We start from the raw sequence: 19,120 nt of genomic DNA on the forward strand, positions 1-19,120 counted from the left end.
TGCCCATTTATCTTTTTTGTTGAACTAACAAAATTCAAAATTAAAAATAAGATGAAAAGCTAAACTTAACATCATAACAAACGCTCGCTGAAACGACATTGATAGGATTGGGGCCTTCTAAGAGCTTGTTGGAACGATGTCAATGGGATCAGTGTCAGGTAGAGCTAAGGTGGTTTCTTCGTGTGGTTGGTCACAAGCTAAGAGAAAAGGGGGAGCACGGGTCGCATGAGCATTATCCCGTGCAGATGGAGAATTGAGCGGGGCAAAAGCGGGGCCATTTGCAAGGAAGGCAATACATGTTAGGAAGGGGAGGGACACTATTTCTTGTGAAGGTCACACGCACCCTATTTTGATGAATTCGGAAGACATTGCATTTGATTATCTTCCACTTAATCAACCAACTTTTCATAAATCATTTATTTAATTTACAACTACTAAATAACCCCTAAATCAAATTAGATACATGTTTTGCGTTACTCCATTACAACCCAAAGAGACCGACGAAGATTGGGAAACGGCGAACCCTTCTACACTTACGTTTATATGCGGACGACTAGGCATTCCTAGAATTCCGCGTGGTCCACCAGCCCCGCACTGCGCACGCCTGTAGAGGTCCACGTGATCAACGAGTCGCCGCCGGCTTCGTTGAAATATAGAAATAATTATCTCCTAAAACTAAATGTAGGGGCAAAAACTTTGGTTTTATTTTGCATTTATTTTTTTCGTTTCCAATCAAACTGATCGTTTTTTAATTCTTTAAAAAAAAAGGAAAACAATTTCTTCAGCTTTTCCTGCTCTTCCATTTTCTTCCTAGTTTTCCTAGTCTCTCTACTCCCTTTGGATCGTAGAATAGCAAAAGACAGCAGCTGAGCGTCATCGAATACCCCAGGAGATCTCTTATCGCCTTCTCGTCGGATTCTCTCTCTATCTAAGAGAGAGTAGAAAAAGCAAGGATGATCTGTTTGCTTATTTGCATCTTTTTTTCATTTCGCAATCATTTCGCTTCTGATTGAAACGAATCCCTTTTTTTCAGTACGTCAAAATCCTCCTCTTTCCTCAAAAGCTCAAAAAACCGCCTATTCCATATGGTTCTTCTTCCTCTCACTAAAACAGAGAGATCAATTTGTTTGCTTCTCTGACCCCTTTGCCGTTTCGCAATCATTCGCTTCGTAATCGACAGAATCGAATCGACTCCCTTGTTATTAGGTACGTTAAGTACCTCCCTCCTCCAAATCACAGAATAGCACCGGATCTTAAACCCTATCTCCATATTTCTTCTAACTATAGCAGAGTGAGAGAGAGAGAGCGAGAGAGAGAGAGAGAGAGAGAGAGAGAGAGAGAGAGTTGAGAGAGAGAGAGAGACATAGAGAGAGAGAGAGACGGTGATTCGCTTGCTTCATTGCCTCCTCTTTCCTTTCGCAATCATTATATTGCAATCGGATCAATTCCGACGTTATTCCGCGTAGAGGTCAAAGTTCCCAATCCAAAGCCCCGAGCATCACGGTTCATCCCCTGTATTTCTTCTGCTTATCTCACGACAATAGGGAGAAGAGAGAGAGAAAGAGATCGACCTATTCGCTTCATTTCCTGGCTATTCGCTACGCAAACATTTCGCTGTCAATTAAATTGGATGATTGAGCCCCGTGTTGTTAGGTAAAACTAACCTGTTTTCCTGTTATTTTTCCGTCTTAAGAACACACTGATTGATGTATTTAAGTTCACATCGATCGATCCCTTTTTAAGTTTTCACAGGCATCGGGATTCGGATCGGAATTGAAGACATCAAGGAATAAGGTCATCGAACTGCCGATTTGATTTGATTTATCTGATTCAAAGCAGATGGGGTCGTTCAAAGGGCACGTGCTACCAGGTAGCCTCTTTCTCATGGTGGGAGCATGGCACGTTTGGAGCGCGGCCGTGAGGTACGCCACCGACCCGTCGATGTTTCGCGTACAGGTTTGGAGCCCGATGGGCGAAGGGCGATGGCGACACCTTGAGCTTTACATCGTCACGATTGGAGCATTCATCGACATGTGTATCGAGCTCCTGTACTCCACCCACCTCCAATTCTTCGTCGGCGGGGAGAAGATCCTAAACCCTGCTCATATGAACGATTTCGAGCACGGCGGCATGCTACTAATGTTTTTCCTCTACGGCACAGTTGCGCTTCTCTCCGTGAAAACCAGGTCAGCTATTTCTTTCTTGCTCTTGTTTCTCTTGGCGATTTGCTGTTTGTCTCTCTTGAAAAGATGACCGGAAGGGGGGAAACGGTTCCGGAAAGTAGGGCGAGTTTTCTCTCTAGCTTTCTCCCGAACGGACCTCAGTGGGCCGCAACGCGACAACGTGGCATGGTGGATCCAGATGGGTCACATGCTTCGCCTAACTGCACACACACATACATATATAAACTAAGATACCATTTATCAAATTGGAAAATTCGAACGCAGGATAGGTTCGGATGCTGCGTATTTACTGCTTATTTGTTGCGTATTTTTTGTGTATTTAATTTTTTCTACGTATTTTTTGCGTATTTATTGTGTATTTAGTGAGTATTTAGTGAGTATTATTTATTTGTTATTTTTTGGCACAAAAAAATTTTGTATAAAAAAATACGCAACAAATAAGCAGTAAATACGCAGCATCCGAACGTGTTCGAATTACGTACACAATAATTTCTCCTATTTATAGGTGAAAAAATCAAGAAGTTTTATATAAAATTTTAGGAGTTTAGATAATCCTCAAGTAACTTTACATTTAAAATAAAATCACTTGAAACACTTTTAATGATATAGATTAATAAAAAATCAATAGCTACTAATCATTTGACTATAAAAATCTTCATAAAAAGCCTTATGCATATGTTTAATTGGCTTAAATTAGAGTCGATAATCTAATTCAAAATTGTAGAAGCATCTCATATATTTATTCTCATTCAAGTATCACTTTTTTTTTTGTTGAGGGTTTATTTAACAAAATTTTCCCAATTTCATTGTTCTTCCAAATCTTCTATCTAATTACTGATAGTATTAGCAACACTATCTCAAGTTGGCTTGGGGGTTAAGTAGGATGCAATTTCTTTGTGATTTGAATTCTATTGGATTGAGTTAGAATGTCTAGTATTTGGGTTTGGTTAGATTCAGTTGGAGTAAGCTATATTTGGGTTTAATTGGATTTGTATTCAATGCCCACGCGTTAAATTTGGCTGGGAGAAATCCTCTGAAATGAACGGATTGTTGGTTTTCAATCGCCAACTTAAATACTGGTTATTCGTAAATGGAGCGATTGTAGGGGTGTTTTTGCATAGTTTTTGTAATCATTGTCGTGTTATTCGCATGAGGTGTAGAGCAGTTGTCCGTGATGGAGATTATTAGTAGCTTATTTAACTGGAGAAGACATTATTGGAAGAATTTTGAAATTAAATCTTTCTAATTTATTGGATATATAACATTTAAAAACATGAACTTTATTTGGCCAGCATAGTGAGCTGTCTTTCACTTAATGAAGGAATGGACACGTGCTCTTTCTTGGACAAATTTTTATTATAATCACGAAGTAATTGGCATGCATTAACCTTAATAATAAAAAGGTTCTTGCTGATTGAAAGGTATTGGAGTGAACGCAAATGAAATTACTTCACAATTTTTATATTCAGTATTCATGTGTCGATTATAAATTGTAAGTCGTTAATAATTAAATTTATCTAAAAAATACCAATAAATATAGCTTTTCATTAATAATTAACTATATAACTCTAGTGTAAAACAGGGAAAAAATCATCCAAAAATCATTGTGATACGTCTCCTTTTTATAACAAATAAAAACTTATTTTTTAATAATTCAAAAAATATTTTCAACTCAATTTTCCTCAATAGGGTAAGTAGTCGAAAATTAATTTCATGTCACTTATTTTAATATTTTCATTTCCATTCTCGTTTCATTCCCTGTATTTGAATTCCGTCAAACCAAACAGGCAAAGGGTATTATATTTTCGCTCTTTCCCCCTTTGAAATCAAAATTACTACGCTATTATTGGTTATTAGTCTTGAAACCTTTCGTGGTAAACGAATTAGCTTTCAGATTTATTTTGAGTTTAATATATTATGAATATAGCCCTGTTGAAAAAGTAAAGTATTTCTATTAAAATTTTAAATTGTGTTTGCTTTTATTTCAGTCAAATATCAAAACTTTTAAAACGTTGATTTGCATTTGGAATACTTGCAAGTTGCAACCAAAGAACGTCTAAATAAAGACTTGGTGCAATTCATATGAAAATTAAAGAATAATGATTTTATGCAAACCTGTCGAAATTAGTAAAATGACTCTTTTGCCTTTCGTTTTTCGGTTTTTACCTATAAATTAAAAAGAACGTTATAATCTTCCACTTTTTCAGTTGGCTTGCCTTGCCGGAGGGCGCTCTCTGCCTTCTAGCTTCGGCAGCCTTCACCGCGGAGTACCTCCTCTTCTACTTCCACTCGACAGCCCACACAGGTCTCGAAGGCTATTACCACCTCATCCTCGTCATCCTTATCGGCCTCTGCATCGCCTCCGGCATCGTTGGCTCTCTCCTCCCTGAAAATCTTGCCGTCGACTTCTCAAGCGGCGTCTGCATCACTCTACAGGGCCTCTGGTTCTACCAAACCGCTTTCACTCTTTATGGACCCATGATGCCGAGGGGATGCCGACTAGACGACAATGACATCAATTGCATCACACGAGACAGTCAGGTTCGAGGACAGTTCCTGGCCAATATACAGCTTTTTTCCCTCGTTTTCCTGGTATTTGTCTATGTGATAGGATGCTACGCGGTTGCTGTATCTCGGTATGGACATCCAGAGCTGAAGAGATTACATGAAGAAGATGTGGGAGAAGGCGGCGATAATGGAGCAGGGATGGTTGGGCGATGATGACCGACAAAAAGGTAACCTATTTGTCGATATTTGCTTTTATCACTCTTATTTTATTTCTTCATTAAATGAAATCAAGGATATGTTCTTTGGAAAGAGTAAGGATTCACTCCCCAAATAAATTCCTCTTAATTTTTTTTTTTAATTTTGCATCTATGATTGATGTGGATAGGTCACCCACTTTTCATAACTTAGTCACAGAAGTGAACAAGACGAAAACAATGGCTTCATTTGAAACGTTTATGTTTTCCTATTTTGTCAGTTGAAACTTAATATATAAAATTTGTTTTATTATTTTATATAGGCTATATAAGTATTAGCGCATATTACATTTCTGCATCTTTATTTTATTTACAATTGTATCCTTCTCCTCTCTATATATTCAGAACTGTATCAAGCTCTAATTAATTGAATTCATATTTTCTAAATTTCCCGCTCTCGGTTCTCTGTCTCTCCTTCTCTCGGTTCGATTCTTTCATGGTATCTTGAACCATACATGGGAGATCAAGAATCATCCTCGACACTCCCTCCCTCTTCCACCAATCTTGCCGGAGCAACTCCCGCCGAACCCCTCATCCCTGCTCCCCTCAAATTTCTTGTTTCCAACATCAAAACCCTTCTCCCTCATCCTCTTACCACCGATAACTATGCTATTTGGAGAATTCAAATCCTCCAACAGTTCACCGCCACCGGCTACGACGGACACCTCAACGGCACGTCACAGCCGCCGCCTGACACCTCCTCCTCCGCTTACGGGACCTGGAAGCTCACCGACAGCACGCTGATCTCCACGTTATTTTCGGCTATTTCCCCTACAATCTTACCTTATGTCATCACGGCAACCACTGCCCATGATGTCTGGACGATTCTTGAACGTCGTCTTCAGCTCGCCAGCCGCTCTCGCGTCATTCAACTAAAGAACGAGCTTCATCACGTTCAGATGAAGAATCTTTCTATGCAGCAATATCTCACTCAAGTCAAGACCATTGTCGACAACATCGCCGCCTCAGGATCCATAGTCGACCCCGAAGACATATCCATCTACATCCTTAACGGGCTACCAGCGACATACAACTCCTTCAAAACGTACATCCGGAACTCCTCTCAACCTGCCGATCTTGACTCACTGTATTCACAACTTTGCAGTGAAGAAATCCATGTTAACCAAGAAGCACAGAAGGAAACGGCCACTGATCATTCGGTTCTTTATGCTACATCTCAAAACCAAAATCGTGGCCGCTCCTACCGTCGACCACCGAAGAACTTCAAGACTCCGAACAACCCTCCGCACCCGCTGCCCCAATCGAACACTACTACCAACTCTTCTACAAATCAACGCCCAACATGCCAGATATGCGGCAAGATCGGCCATCTCGCTCTCAATTGCTGGCATCGGTGTAACTTCAAGTACGCGCCTACTACGTCCCCTCCTCCACGCGCGTTGCTTGCTCAACCTACCGGACAGCAATCTCAGGATTGGATTTTAGATACCGGTGCCTCGGCTCACCTAACTCCGGACAACAACAACATCCAATACCCTCAATCCTACTACGGCACCGACACGGTCTCGGTAGCAAATGGATCATCCCTACCCATCCAAAACTCCGGGCAAGGACTCCTGCCGCTACCAGACACCCCGCGTAAGCTACGATTATGCAATTTACTTCACGTTCCTTCTCTTAAACATAATTTACTTTCTGTCTCCAAATTAACGACCGATAATTCCATCTCTATCACCTTTGACGCTAACGGTTTTGAAATGAAGGACTCTCAGGATCAACGCCCTCTTCTTCGTGGTCAGCTTCATAAAGGTCTCTACCACATTCGGACTGCGCCTGACGTCCAGCATACAGCTCTTCAAACCACCGCGACTACTACAAACCTCTGGCATGCTCGTTTGGGTCATCCCAACAGCCGGATTCTTGCCTCTCTAGCAAAAATCATTCCCATTCCCCACATTTCTTCCTCAAATTCTTTTTGTAATTCCTGCAATGTAGCTAAGAGCCACAAGCTCTATTTTAATAAAAGAAGTTCTGTCTCAAAATTTCCCTTTGAACTAATTCACTCGGACATTTGGGGCCCGGCTCCTACGATTTCTAATGACGGTTTTCGTTATTATGTCATATTTATAGATGATTTCACAAGGTTCTCATGGATCTATTTTATGCAAACTAAACAAGAAACTTTTTCCAAATTTAAGATTCTTTGCAGTCTCATTAAAAACCAGTTCGGCTGTGTTCCTAAAAAGTTTCAATCGGACGGTGGAGGAGAGTTTCTCAGCTCAGCATTCAAGAATTATCTTCAAGATCACGGTATTTTACATCGTCTCTCCTGCCCGCACACCCCCGAGCAGAATGGCATCGCAGAACGAAAGCACCGTCACATACTCGAACTAACCCGTGCTCTGTTTCACTCGTCCAACGTGCCGTCTCGCTTTTGGCCGGAGGTTGTCAGCACTGCCATATACCTCATTAACCGTCTTCCGTCAGCATCCATGCAGTTTCATTCTCCGTTCAAACGTCTCTACAACAAAGATCCAAGCTATGATCATCTCCGTGTTTTTGGATGCCTCTGTCATCCTTGGATGAAACCTTACAGCATCAACAAATTCTCGCCGCGTTCGCACGATAGTATCTTCCTTGGCTACTCTCCAAGACACAAAGGCTACATCTGCTACAATCTTGCCTCTCAGAAAACGCAAATTTCAAGACATGTGGTATTTCACGAACACATTTTTCCTTACCACAACTCTCAACTCACTCCCGACACTGCCCCTAACACTAATCCTATCCCGCCTCTTCTTATTGTACCACCCTCTGTTATTCCGCCCCCTACTGCTCCCATTCACAAAACTCAACAATTTTCAATTACAATCCCTTCCACACCTCAACTAACCCACCCCACCACTCCAGCACAAACACTGTCTAACCCGTCCCCCGCAACAATCACTTCCCAACCTCAACAAGGCACGCATCATATGCAAACCTGCTCGAAGTCCGGCATTTTCAAACCCAATCCTCACTATGCTCTGGCTGGTACTATCGACCTTTCTTCGACTCCTACCTCCTACCGTCAAGCGTGCAATCAACCTCATTGGAAACAAGCAATGCAAGCGGAATTCAATGCTCTTCAAAATCAACAGACCTGGACTCTGGTTCCCGCTCCCGCCAACAAACAAATTCTTGGTTGCAAATGGACCTTCAAAGTTAAACTCCTACCGAACGGTCAGGTAGATCGCTACAAGGCTCGGCTTGTAGCATTGGGCTACGAACAACGTTACGGCGAAAACTACAACGAAACCTTCAGCCCCGTAGCAAAAATGCCGACTATTCGTATGCTTATAACTCTGGCAATCAATCGGAAGTGGCCCGTTATGCAACTCGACGTCTCCAACGCCTTTCTACACGGCAATCTCACCGAAGATATCTATATGCGACAACCGCAGGGTTTCGTTGATCCTAATTCTCCTACCGCGGTGTGCAAACTACATAAGTCCCTATACGGCCTCAAACAAGCTCCCCGACAGTGGTTTCAAACTCTGACATCCTTTCTTCAAACCCGTGGATTTACCTTCAGCCGATCCGACCCTTCTTTACTCATTCTTACAAAATCTAATATTCAAATTTATTTTCTAATATACGTAGATGACATTCTTGTCACAGGAAGCGATCAAGACGCAATTCAAACTCTTCTCCGGGATCTCAACTCGCGCTTCGTCCTAAAACAGCCTGGAGAAATTTCTCTCTTTCTCGGTATTCAAGTGCAGCAAATCGACAATGGTGTTCTCCTCACACAAGAACACTACGCACGGAAATTACTACAGACGGCGGGCTTTACCGAATGCAAAGCAGCTCCCACTCCTATCACGCCTATCTCAAAACAATTAACTCCTAACCATACACCTTTCCCTGATACATCTCTTTATCGTCGTCTTGCAGGTTCCTTGCAATATCTTTCCATAACTCGGCCTGACATCGCGTTTGCCACCAATCGGGTTTGCCAGCACATGTCCAACCTGACCGTCCAACACTACAAAGACCTCACCCGAGTGCTCCGATACATCAAGGGAACAATCTCCTTTGGTTTACCACTCAAATCCGGCGATCTCAAGCTCCAAACCTTTACCGACGCGGACTGGGCCTCCGACAGCTCAGACAGAAAATCTATATCAGGTTTCTGTACTTTCCTTGGACCCAACCTCATCTCGTGGTCTGTCAAGAAACAAGTAACAGTGGCCAAGTCTTCTACCGAAGCAGAATACCGTTCCCTCTCTGCCGCCACCTCGGATGTGGTATGGCTTAGACGTCTGGCTGCCGAACTACAAATCCCGCAAGACTCACCGACCTCTATACATTGCGACAACATTTCAGCAATTGCCATCGCAAAGAATCCGGTATTTCACGCACGGACGAAGCACATAGAAATTGATTATCAATTCATCAGGCAGCACATTGCATCTGGACACGTCGAACTCAAGCACATCTCCTCCATCGACCAAATCGCCGACATCTTCACTAAAGCCTTCTCTCCGGCTCGATTCAGCTACCTACGATCCAAACTAAACATTCAATCCACGAATGATTAGTTTGCGGGAGGATATTAGCGCATATTACATTTCTGCATCTTTATTTTATTTACAATTGTATCCTTCTCCTCTCTATATATTCAGAACTGTATCAAGCTCTAATTAATTGAATTCATATTTTCTAAATTTCCCGCTCTCGGTTCTCTGTCTCTCCTTCTCTCGGTTCGATTCTTTCAATAAGCATTACCCAAGTAAATGCAATACAATCTATAAATCTCAAAATTTTTGAGGTTCTATTTGAGAAGGTGAAAGTTAGCATTACTCTTTTTTAACACAAAGTAGATTAAATGCTCGATAACATGAAGCCTAAGTTAGGATTTAATTGATTATTGTAGCGTTACTTATTTAGTTATGGAAGAATTTGTGTGCCGCATGCTTTAGATTCATGTTCATCACAATTGGTGCGCTTTGGGTGTGTTTGGTTGGGCTTTTAGGCAGCCTTTATTTGAGTAAAAAGTGCTGCATTGCTTATGGAAGGACATAATTTTAAAAAGTTAAAAAAAAAAAATAAAGTATTGAATTTATGGAGCACCTTTTCGGCCACCTTTATGAATAAGAGAAGCTAATTCCAACTTTTGCACTTGGGCTTCTCTTATCAGAGCTAGCTTTGCTTACTCGATTGTTACAATGATGCAAAGAACTTTATTGCTAGTGCGGTTTAGTACAATTCAAAGATCATTGTAATTATCTAGCGTAAGCTGCTATTATACTTCATAAATTAATCGGAAGTGTTTTTCCTTCTGCTTGTTCTGATTCATTTCATTTTGTTTTTTCATATTCGAGTGACTTACTTGACACTTGTAGAAATGTCATTTGTTCTTAGTTCGGAACTGACTATATAGTTTTTTTGACTTAATACAGGATGAATAGGATGACGCCTTTCAGATCACCAATGCATACGGCGCTAGCTACAGTAGGAGAAGCTCATGAAACAATCTATTATGTCTAAGGGCTGTAGTTTATTGCTTTTACGTAAGGATTCAGAGTAAAAGTTTTTGAGGTTAAAATTATTTAGACTTACAGAAAGCCCAGTTTGGGATTAATAGCTAAAATGTAGGAGGATATACACAAATAGGGATGTTTTGAGACACATTCAACGTTTTGTTTGTAAAGTGAGATGGCTAACTAGAATTGCAAATTATGTTCGAATTTATAGAGAGATGATGTTTGTTGGTAGTAATTTAGTGTATTCTTCTTTCGTTTTAATTCATTTGGAGATTTAAATTATGTTCGAATTAATAGAGAGATGTTGACCTGCTGTATAACAAAAAAGAAAAAAAAATCAAGTCCTTACCTGCCCACTGCCAAGGCCATGACGCACGTCGCCTACACGCCGAAGCACGTTGTATCCCGCACGTCGCTCCCACGTCACCTACACGACGCTCCTGCGTCGTTAAAAAGCCGAAGGGAATGAGAGAGCGAGGCTCTCTCACGCTCACTCTCTCCCTATCTCCCTCCGACCCCCTCTGCTCTATTCGACTTCGCTCGACCGACGACTTCCCTTCCTCTTGGATCGGGAGTCCGACATTTCGATCGGAAGCACGAACGGGAGCTCACCGTCCGTGAAGATAACTTTCTACCTTCCGTGCGTTTCTTCAGTTCCTTCTTGGCTGTCCGACATCGCTCCTCCGACAACCTCCCCGCCGGATCGGAAGTCAGACATTTTGATCGGATGGAGCAACGGGAGCTCGCTTTTTCGGCACCCCCATTGCTGTTCGACTTCGTTGCTTCGACGACTTTCCCTACCTGTTGGGATGAAAGTTATGGCATTTTGATCGGAGGCAAGCACAGGAGCTCGCTGGAAGTGAAGGTAACTTTCTCTCTGCTCGCGGTCTTCTCCGGCCAAATCCCGTAATCCGCCGAACCGAGAGATTGGGGAGGGAGGGTTTTCTTTTTTTTGTGTGTTATTATTACTATTATATTTAATTATAATTATTTTAATTAATTCCAATTAATACATTATTTATTTTAATTAATTATAAAAATAATTATTATTTAAATATTATTAATTAATTATGATTTATTAAAATTAATTAATATTTCATTAATTATAATTAATTTCAAATTAATTATAAGCTCGCCCTCCCGCCTCGGTCCACGAGCTTCTACCGCCGATCCGTCAGTCATCAAAAGTATAATTTCTGGAACCTAGGCTCTCTCTCTTACCTCGGTATGGGTGTCGAGTCAGTGGTCTGTCTATACATGCTTTTCTCTAATGTGGTGGGAGGGGCAACCGGCGCGACACCCACGACAAGGTAGGCGAGTGGCCCTCGGTTCCAAATCCTATTCTCGGTGTTCGTGGCACACCAGAAAATCGCCTATACACGCTTTTCTCTAGCATGGTGGGATGGGAACCCGGTGCGACACCTACGACGAGACCGGGATGTTTATAAGTACACCCGGGCGGGGGGAAAGCAAATTTCTCTTTTCTTGTAACAGGTACCGAAGACCCATACACGCCTTTCTCTGGCGTGGTGGGGGCAAAGACTTTACACGGCCGCGGTGTTCTCGAAAGTGGGCACCTACCGTACACGTTTTTCTCTAGCGTGGCGGGAAAGGCCCAGTTTTCCGTCATTTTCCCCTAAACGGGGAAGACACCGGGAGGCTGCCAAAATTTCGGGTGAAATACTACTACACTTAGACCTATTTTGCACTCAAAAGAACAAGAGTCTGGACTCAAATGAGAAAGAGCAGTGGACTTTCGAACTTGATTGAAAGTAAACAGAGGACTTGTGGACCTAAATCAGAACAAGCCTAAATGATTTCTAAAAAAAAAAGTTCAAATCCAAATAAAATCAAGACAGAACTGAAGATCAAATTCAAATGAAATGAACTCGGAATAGGACCAAATTGAAATCATTTGAATGCAAAATTGAACTCAAAGGATTTCAAAAAGACTATGAACAATCAACTCGGACAAGCACTTGAATTCGTACTTGAACTCGGGCTGTACGACATTAAGGGGAGACCTGTAAACTTGATGAATTCAAGTCTGAATGAAACTAAACTTGGATCCAAACACATACAAGGACAAAGTTTGAATCACGTATGAGGAAATTCAAATTACAAGACCTCGATGCATGAATTCCTACAGCAATCCCTACAAATACCTGTTGATTGAGATGGCAATGCGGGAGATCAGCAATCAAAGACCCGGTCATGCAAACAAACCCAACAAATCCCACCTGAGATTGGCGACAGGTGGGCATGATGTAGGCAACAATGGGTTTCATACGAAAAATTCCAGGAGCTTGTAGCGGCTGCAACGGGTCCTTGCAAATGAACACAACCTCCTTGTGGATAACAACAGTGAGAACCTCGTAAGCATAGCGGACCACTGTGAACACAGGTATTAATATCACCTACGACAATGATGGTAAAAATCTACGAGTACACCGGGTACAAAGGCAGCCCGATGTACGAAGAAAGACACCTCCTGGCAGAATGGGAGGAAAGTTCAAACAAATTAGAACTAAACTTCCTGGTGTTCCAAAGTTTCTTCCTTGTCCCATCCTTAGGAAGAAAACAATTCTGATGTCTACAAAAACCAAAAATAGCAAGTCCATTACGCCGAAGAGCCTAAAAAGAGTTCTTTTCAAATCAACGGTCATTGACTCCAAAGTCCAGAAAGTCCCTTCCTCGGTGATTGAGAAAGGGGGAGTCAACATTAAACGCCACGCCACCGGATCTGCAACACTCGTACTAGCAGACAGAAGGCGTCTACAATCTACAACGCTACGCCACCGGATCTGCAACACTGATACAAGCAGACAGAAGACGTATATAATCTACAATCCAATGCCACCAGATCTGCAACACTCCTACTAGCAGACAGAAGGCATCTACAATCTACAACTCTATGCCACCGGATCTGCAACACTGATACAAGCAGACAGAAGGCGTCTACAATCTACAATCCAACGCCATCGGATCTGCAACACTCCTGCTAGCAGACATAAGGCGTCTACAATCTACAATCCAACGACACCGGATCTGCAACACTCCTACTAGCAGACAGAAGGCGTCTACAATCTACACCGCTACGCCACTGGATCTGCAACATTGATAAAAGCAGACAGAAGGCGTCTACAATCTACAATTCAATGCCACTGGATCTGCAACACTCCTACTAGCAGACAGAAGGCGTCTACAATCTACAACGCTACGCCACCGGATCTGCAACACTGATATAAGCAGACAGAAGGCGTCTACAATCTACAATCCAACGCCACCGGATCTGCAACACTTATACAAGCAGCCAGAAGGCGTCTACAAATACTTTCAAAATACCCCTGCACGTACACCATAGCTTGTATACACATAAGTACACAAAGGGGTACATCAAATCAATGAAATTCCCAAATCACCCGTATGGGCCCCGACGAGCGTATTCTTGGTACACACGTGACGCTTAGGGATGCTGCACCGGTTAATAAGTGAATTCTAGTTCGAACCTGATCCTTCTATACGGACCAATGGAAGTCGATAGGGTTCGAACCTTTAAACGAATACACGGTCGTGGTGACCAGTGTATTTGTTTCAATACATTCAAATTAGGCCTTTAAGGCTTAAAATCAAAAGAATTCACTGAAAGGCACGAAGCCTATGAGAAGCCCGATCCTCCTAAGCAAGCAAATAGGAGTAGATAGGGCTCGAATCATTGAATAAATATGTATAGTCATGTAGTCGACTGGAATATTTATTTTAATGTATTCATATTCGGCCTTCAAGGCCTAAAATCAAGAAAATTTATTAACAAAGGCACAAAGCCTATGAGAAACCTGATCCTCGATCAATAGCTTGGTCGAGTTGATGAGGTTCAATCAAATAAAGAAATGACCCCAAACACTCCGATGATGGCCGTGTTGAACACTAATCTCAACCATAGGGGTCCATTTAATCCAAAGCTCCATCCAAATACTCCAGAAATCCAAAATCCCAAAAATCTCAAATATTTAAAACTAAAATCAAACCATCAATGCTTAAAGCAAAATCTATCCACCCTCCGCAACAGTTTGCCGAGGTGGACAAAACAAAATTTACTTCAGCTCATAAAAGAGCCAAATGCCTAGTCGAAAATATCACTAGGGTCCATTCTCAAAACAATCTCCTGCTAGTAAGGACGTGGTACGTGTCCTCTAACCGGCGGTCTGCCGCTAAATGACACCGCAGGATAAACGGTTACGACGACCTGGGGCCCTCTGAACCGAGTGGTTTTGCCACCACGATATACCGGTTATGGCCAGAGCCAATACGCTCCTTATTGACATCAAATCCTTGAGATATGAATCTATAGGATATGATTGATATGGCACAAAGCCCTCTATAAGCTATGGTGGATTCAAATTTGTTCCCTTAGACAAACATCCAACCCAGGTCTGCAAGGTCCCCTTGGACGAAGCAACACATGGCTGCCGACAAGGATCCTTCTGCCAGGTTGGGTCGACTACCTCCTCTGACTAAGTAGACCAGGGACCATGATGGCCCGAGACAACGGAACCATGGGATCTTGATCGGGCCCATCATCCATTCCCCCACCATTCGCTTTAAGTGCAAGATGGTGCAATTTCCTATTTTAAATATCAAATATACCCAAATCTAAATCCAATTTATACCAATACCTAAATCCATTGCTGCTACTATATGCCAGATAACACGTATACTCTACGTATCTGATCGATGACTAGCCTTAATCGAAAGTTTTCTCTCGTGATCGAGAGGTAATTAACTATAAATGCTTGCGCATATAGAAAACCAGAACTCAGATCATAAAGTCCTCACAAAATGAGGGCGAAACTCTGGGTAGTTTCTTATCTACAAACCCATATGCCTTCCAAAATTTACCTCGGAACTTAGTCCGTTAAAACTCCCCTCACTCAACTAAACAAAAAAAGAAATCGCGCGGCAGGGAGGCCGGGGTCAAATTTTCGGAGGCCACAGTTTTCTAGCGACTCCGCTAGGGAATGGTTTCTCTTTCCATCTCTGGCTAGTCACTTAAAAGGCTATAGTAGCAAGCAAATCAAATTTTAAATTTCCTGAAAAATGATTCTTTTAAATAAGATCAATGGAAATTCAATCAGCAGGGTTTTAAATTCCATGCTAATTTTCCTGCTATCATTCGTTCTGCGTTATTTCTATTTTATGAAAGTGTGGGGTGATGTATCAATTCTGATCACTAACCCCTGCCTTTCATTTTATAGTAGAATGGAAATGCAGGACACACTGATGACCGTCTAACTGGGACGAGGAGCTAGGATCCAGCTGACAAACGGTGTGATTGAAACTGGAAATACTGGAGCCACCATCCACTTTGGTGGGCTCGAGTTCTCAGCAGCTACTGCAAGGGCAGCAGCCGTTCCTGTGTACGGCGTAAACTCTGATGAATTTTCTGGAAGGTCTCACTCTGCAAGGATTAGTGCTGCCCAAGGAAGAGTTTCTGTCTTTGAAAGATTATCCGAATCTGAGGCCCTTACTACAAAAAGGGTTGTTACTGGAAGAAAGATCTCTATGGTGACTGCTAACACCACTAACTTGCACCAGAAGAACTGGAAGATGGTGGACAAGCTGCTACGATGGACGAGCTCAAAGAAGTCAACTTGGGAACTGAGGAGGACCCTCGCCCAACCTTCATTAGCTCTCTTATGCCAGAAGATCAAATAGAAGAAATAAAAGAACTCCTATGTGAATTCAGGGACTGTTTTACCTGGACATATACTGAGATGCCCGGCTTATCCCCTGATATGGCAGTTCACAGATTAGCCATCAAGCCTGATGCAGTACCCGTCAAGCAAGCTCCAAGGAGAATGAGATTGGAGATTGAAGAACAGGTGATTGCAGAAACAAAGAAGCTCATAGAACCAGGTTTCATCCGAGAAGAAAAATATTCTGATTGGATTGCCAATATCGTCCCTATAAAGAAGAAGAATGGCCAGATTCGTATCTGCATCGACTTCAGGGACCTCAACAAGGCATGCCCAAAAGATGACTTTCCACTCCCAGTATCAGAACTTTTAATTGACAACACTTCCAACTATGATATGTTCTCTTTTATGAATGGATCGTCGGGCTACAATCAAATTAAAATGACGTATGAAGATGAAAGACATACATCATTCAGAACGCCTATAGGCATATTCTGCTACACAGTCATGCCCTTCGGCCTGAAGAATGCTGGTGCCACATATCAAAGGGCGATGACTCGTATATTTGATGATTTAATTCATCAAAAGGTCGAGTGCTATGTGGACGATCTTGTTGTCAAAATCATGGATAGAAGATATCACCTAAGTGATTTGAGAGTTGTGTTCGAGAGGATCAGAAAATATGATCTGAAGATGAACCCTCTCAAATGTGCATTCCTCCGGCAAATTATTGGGATATGTTGTTCGACATCGAGGTATTGAAGTCGACCCCAATAAGTTCAAGGCGATCGTGGAGATGCCACCTCTAAGGAACCTTCGGAAACTTCGCTCCCTACAAGGTCAACTGGCTTTCATTCGCAGGTTTATATCGAATATGTCGGGTAGGTGTCAGCCATTTTCAAAGTTAATGAAGAAAGATGTCCGATTCAAATGGGACGAAGAGTGCCAAGAAGCGTTTGACAGCATTAAGAGATATCTGTTAAATCCGCCCATTCTTGCGGCGCCAATCCCCGGGAAGCCTCTTATACTGTACACGGCAGCACTAGAAGAGTCCCTCAGAGCATTATTGGCTCAGCATAATGAAGAAGAAAAAGAAAATGCGCTCTACTATATCAGCCGGAGGTTGATAGGAGCAGAAATCCACTACTCCCCTATCAAGAAGTATTGTTTGGCTCTAATTTTTGCAGTTCAGAAGCTCCGCCATTATATGCTATCTCACAAAATCACCTTGATATCAAATATCGATCCGCTGAAGTTCTTAATGATAAGACCAGCGTTGACAGGTCATTTGGCGAGGTGAGCAGTGATACTTTTATAGTTCGATATTACATATATTCCGCAGAAAGCAGTGAAAGGGCAGGTGTTAGCAGACTTTCTTGCTGCACATCCTATCCCTGCAGATTCACCACTCAACGACGATCTACCTAACGAGCAGATCATGAATGTTGAAGAAGAGGAGATGCTACGAGTATGAGAAATGTACTTTGATGTATTTTGATGGAGCATCATCGATTAAGCGTACTCGGCCTCCAAATCTAGAGAAAGCTCAAGCCGGAATCGGACTCATTTTCGTGGCGCCCGAGGAAGGCATAATGAGATTCTCTTTCAGCTTGACTGAACCTCGTACCAACAATGAAGCTGAATATGAAGCTTTAATAGCAGGATTGGAGATTGCAATTGATGTCCGAATCCGAAATCTCCAAATCTTCGGTGATTCTCAACTTATTGTAAATCAAGTGTTGGGAGTTTACAAAATCACCAAATTCGAGTTGGCCTGTTATCATCGACGAGTTCTTGAGTTTATGAAGTAAATTCCAATTGTCCAGTTAACTCAAGTTCCCCGAGGTCAAAATGGCAAAGCTGATTTTCTTGCCAAACTGGCTAAAGAAATGGCAAATATGGATGATGAATGGCCCATCATAATTATGGTGCACAATCGTCGGATCCTAGAGCCAGCATTACTACAATTCCCGCAGTCAGAGGGAATACCAAATTCAAGCCAGCAGGATACAACTCCAGTTGATCCTCAACCTACCCAACCAGTTGATCTTGAAGATCAACTTGAAGAACATCAAGTTCCTAAGAAAAGACGCAAGGTCAGTCAAGCTTCAGAATCATGGTGGCATTGCCTAGATGTCGAGGAAAAAAATGACTGGAGGCAACCTTTCGTTGATTACTTCAAGGAAGGTAGACTACCAACAGAAAAATCATTAGCTGCTCAAATCAGAAAGAGAGCACTATGATATGCTTTTGTCAACAACACATTATATCGACGTGCTTTCGATCAAATGTGGCTAAGATGCTTAGGGACTCGAGAAGTTGATAAAGTGGTGGCAGAAGTTCATGAAGGACTTTGTGGAGCACACCAATCAGGTCCCAAGATGGCAGTCAAAATCAAAAGAATGGGTTATTATTGGCCGACCATGATCAGAGATTGTATCAATCATGCCAAGAGGTACCACGAGTGTCAGATTCACAGTGATATTATACATCAACCGCCTAACCCACTGCACCCTACAATAGCATCCTGGCCATTCGAATGCTGGGGTACTGATGTTATCGGGCCGATAGATCTGCCCTCATCGGCAGGACACCGCTTTATCTTGACAGCGACAGACTATTTTTCTAAGTGGGCAGAAGCAGCTCTATTCAGAGAAGTTACATCCGAGCATATGATCAACTTTTTCACCCACAATGTTGTTTACAGATTCGATGTGCCACGCCGCATAATCTCAGACAACAGAACTGCTTTCAAGAGTACAAAAATCTATAAGTTCGTTGACATGCACAAAATTGATTGGCTGTACTCTTCCATTTACTACCCGAGAGCAAATGGCATGGCAGAAGCCTTCAACAAGACACTGGTGAAATTGTTGAAGAAAATCCTTAGCAAGAACAAAAGGGAATGGCATACGAAGATGGCAGAAGCGCTATGGGCGTATCGTACAACTTACAAAATGCCAACCAAAGACACTCCTTACTCTCTAGCC

At 42.2% G+C, this 19,120-nt stretch overlaps 2 protein-coding genes across 5 annotated transcripts; both read left to right on the top strand.

Moving 5' to 3' along the window:
* The first annotated feature begins 672 nt into the window (after positions 1-672).
* Positions 673-10,669, top strand: LOC110113044 (transmembrane protein 45A). 4 transcript variants are annotated; one of them, XM_028700660.1, is made up of 4 exons: positions 673-1,653; positions 1,753-2,186; positions 4,391-4,918; positions 8,843-9,725. In XM_028700660.1, the coding sequence occupies exons 2-3, from the start codon at positions 1,840-1,842 to the stop codon at positions 4,902-4,904; spliced, it is 861 nt and encodes a 286-aa protein (XP_028556493.1). In that variant the 5' UTR covers positions 673-1,653; positions 1,753-1,839; the 3' UTR covers positions 4,905-4,918; positions 8,843-9,725. The 4 variants fall into 4 exon arrangements, with proteins under 4 accessions (XP_028556493.1, XP_028556492.1, XP_020701122.1 ...); XM_028700659.1 differs by lacking the exon at positions 8,843-9,725 and adding an exon at positions 8,567-8,831 and having other exon boundaries at positions 674-1,653; XM_020845463.2 differs by lacking the exon at positions 8,843-9,725 and adding an exon at positions 10,351-10,669 and having other exon boundaries at positions 676-1,653; positions 1,744-2,186.
* A 3,191-nt stretch (positions 10,670-13,860) lies between these two features.
* LOC110113045 lies at positions 13,861-18,373 on the top strand. The gene is made up of 9 exons (XM_028700657.1): positions 13,861-13,917; positions 15,751-16,079; positions 16,181-16,276; positions 16,607-16,885; positions 16,992-17,291; positions 17,414-17,426; positions 17,473-17,598; positions 17,648-17,857; positions 17,957-18,373. The coding sequence occupies exons 1-9, from the start codon at positions 13,861-13,863 to the stop codon at positions 18,371-18,373; spliced, it is 1,827 nt and encodes a 608-aa protein (XP_028556490.1).
* Positions 18,374-19,120: the final 747 nt, after the last annotated feature.

This window comes from Dendrobium catenatum, unplaced genomic scaffold (assembly GCF_001605985.2).
Source record: "Dendrobium catenatum unplaced genomic scaffold, ASM160598v2 fragScaff_scaffold_1570, whole genome shotgun sequence".
Taxonomy (NCBI): domain Eukaryota; kingdom Viridiplantae; phylum Streptophyta; class Magnoliopsida; order Asparagales; family Orchidaceae; genus Dendrobium; species Dendrobium catenatum.

Excerpts from the sequence above, each read along its gene's own strand:
- LOC110113044 (XM_028700660.1), top strand. The coding sequence starts at position 1,840 with ATGGGGTCGTTCAAAGGGCACGTGCTACCAGGTAGCCTCTTTCTCATG. Across the intron at positions 2,187-4,390 it reads CTTCTCTCCGTGAAAACCAG|TTGGCTTGCCTTGCCGGAGG; the intron begins GTCAGCTATTTC and ends CCACTTTTTCAG.
- LOC110113045 (XM_028700657.1), top strand. The coding sequence starts at position 13,861 with ATGGGCCCCGACGAGCGTATTCTTGGTACACACGTGACGCTTAGGGAT. Across the intron at positions 16,886-16,991 it reads ATATGTTGTTCGACATCGAG|GTTTATATCGAATATGTCGG; the intron begins GTATTGAAGTCG and ends TTTCATTCGCAG. Across the intron at positions 17,858-17,956 it reads TCGGTGATTCTCAACTTATT|TTAACTCAAGTTCCCCGAGG; the intron begins GTAAATCAAGTG and ends CCAATTGTCCAG.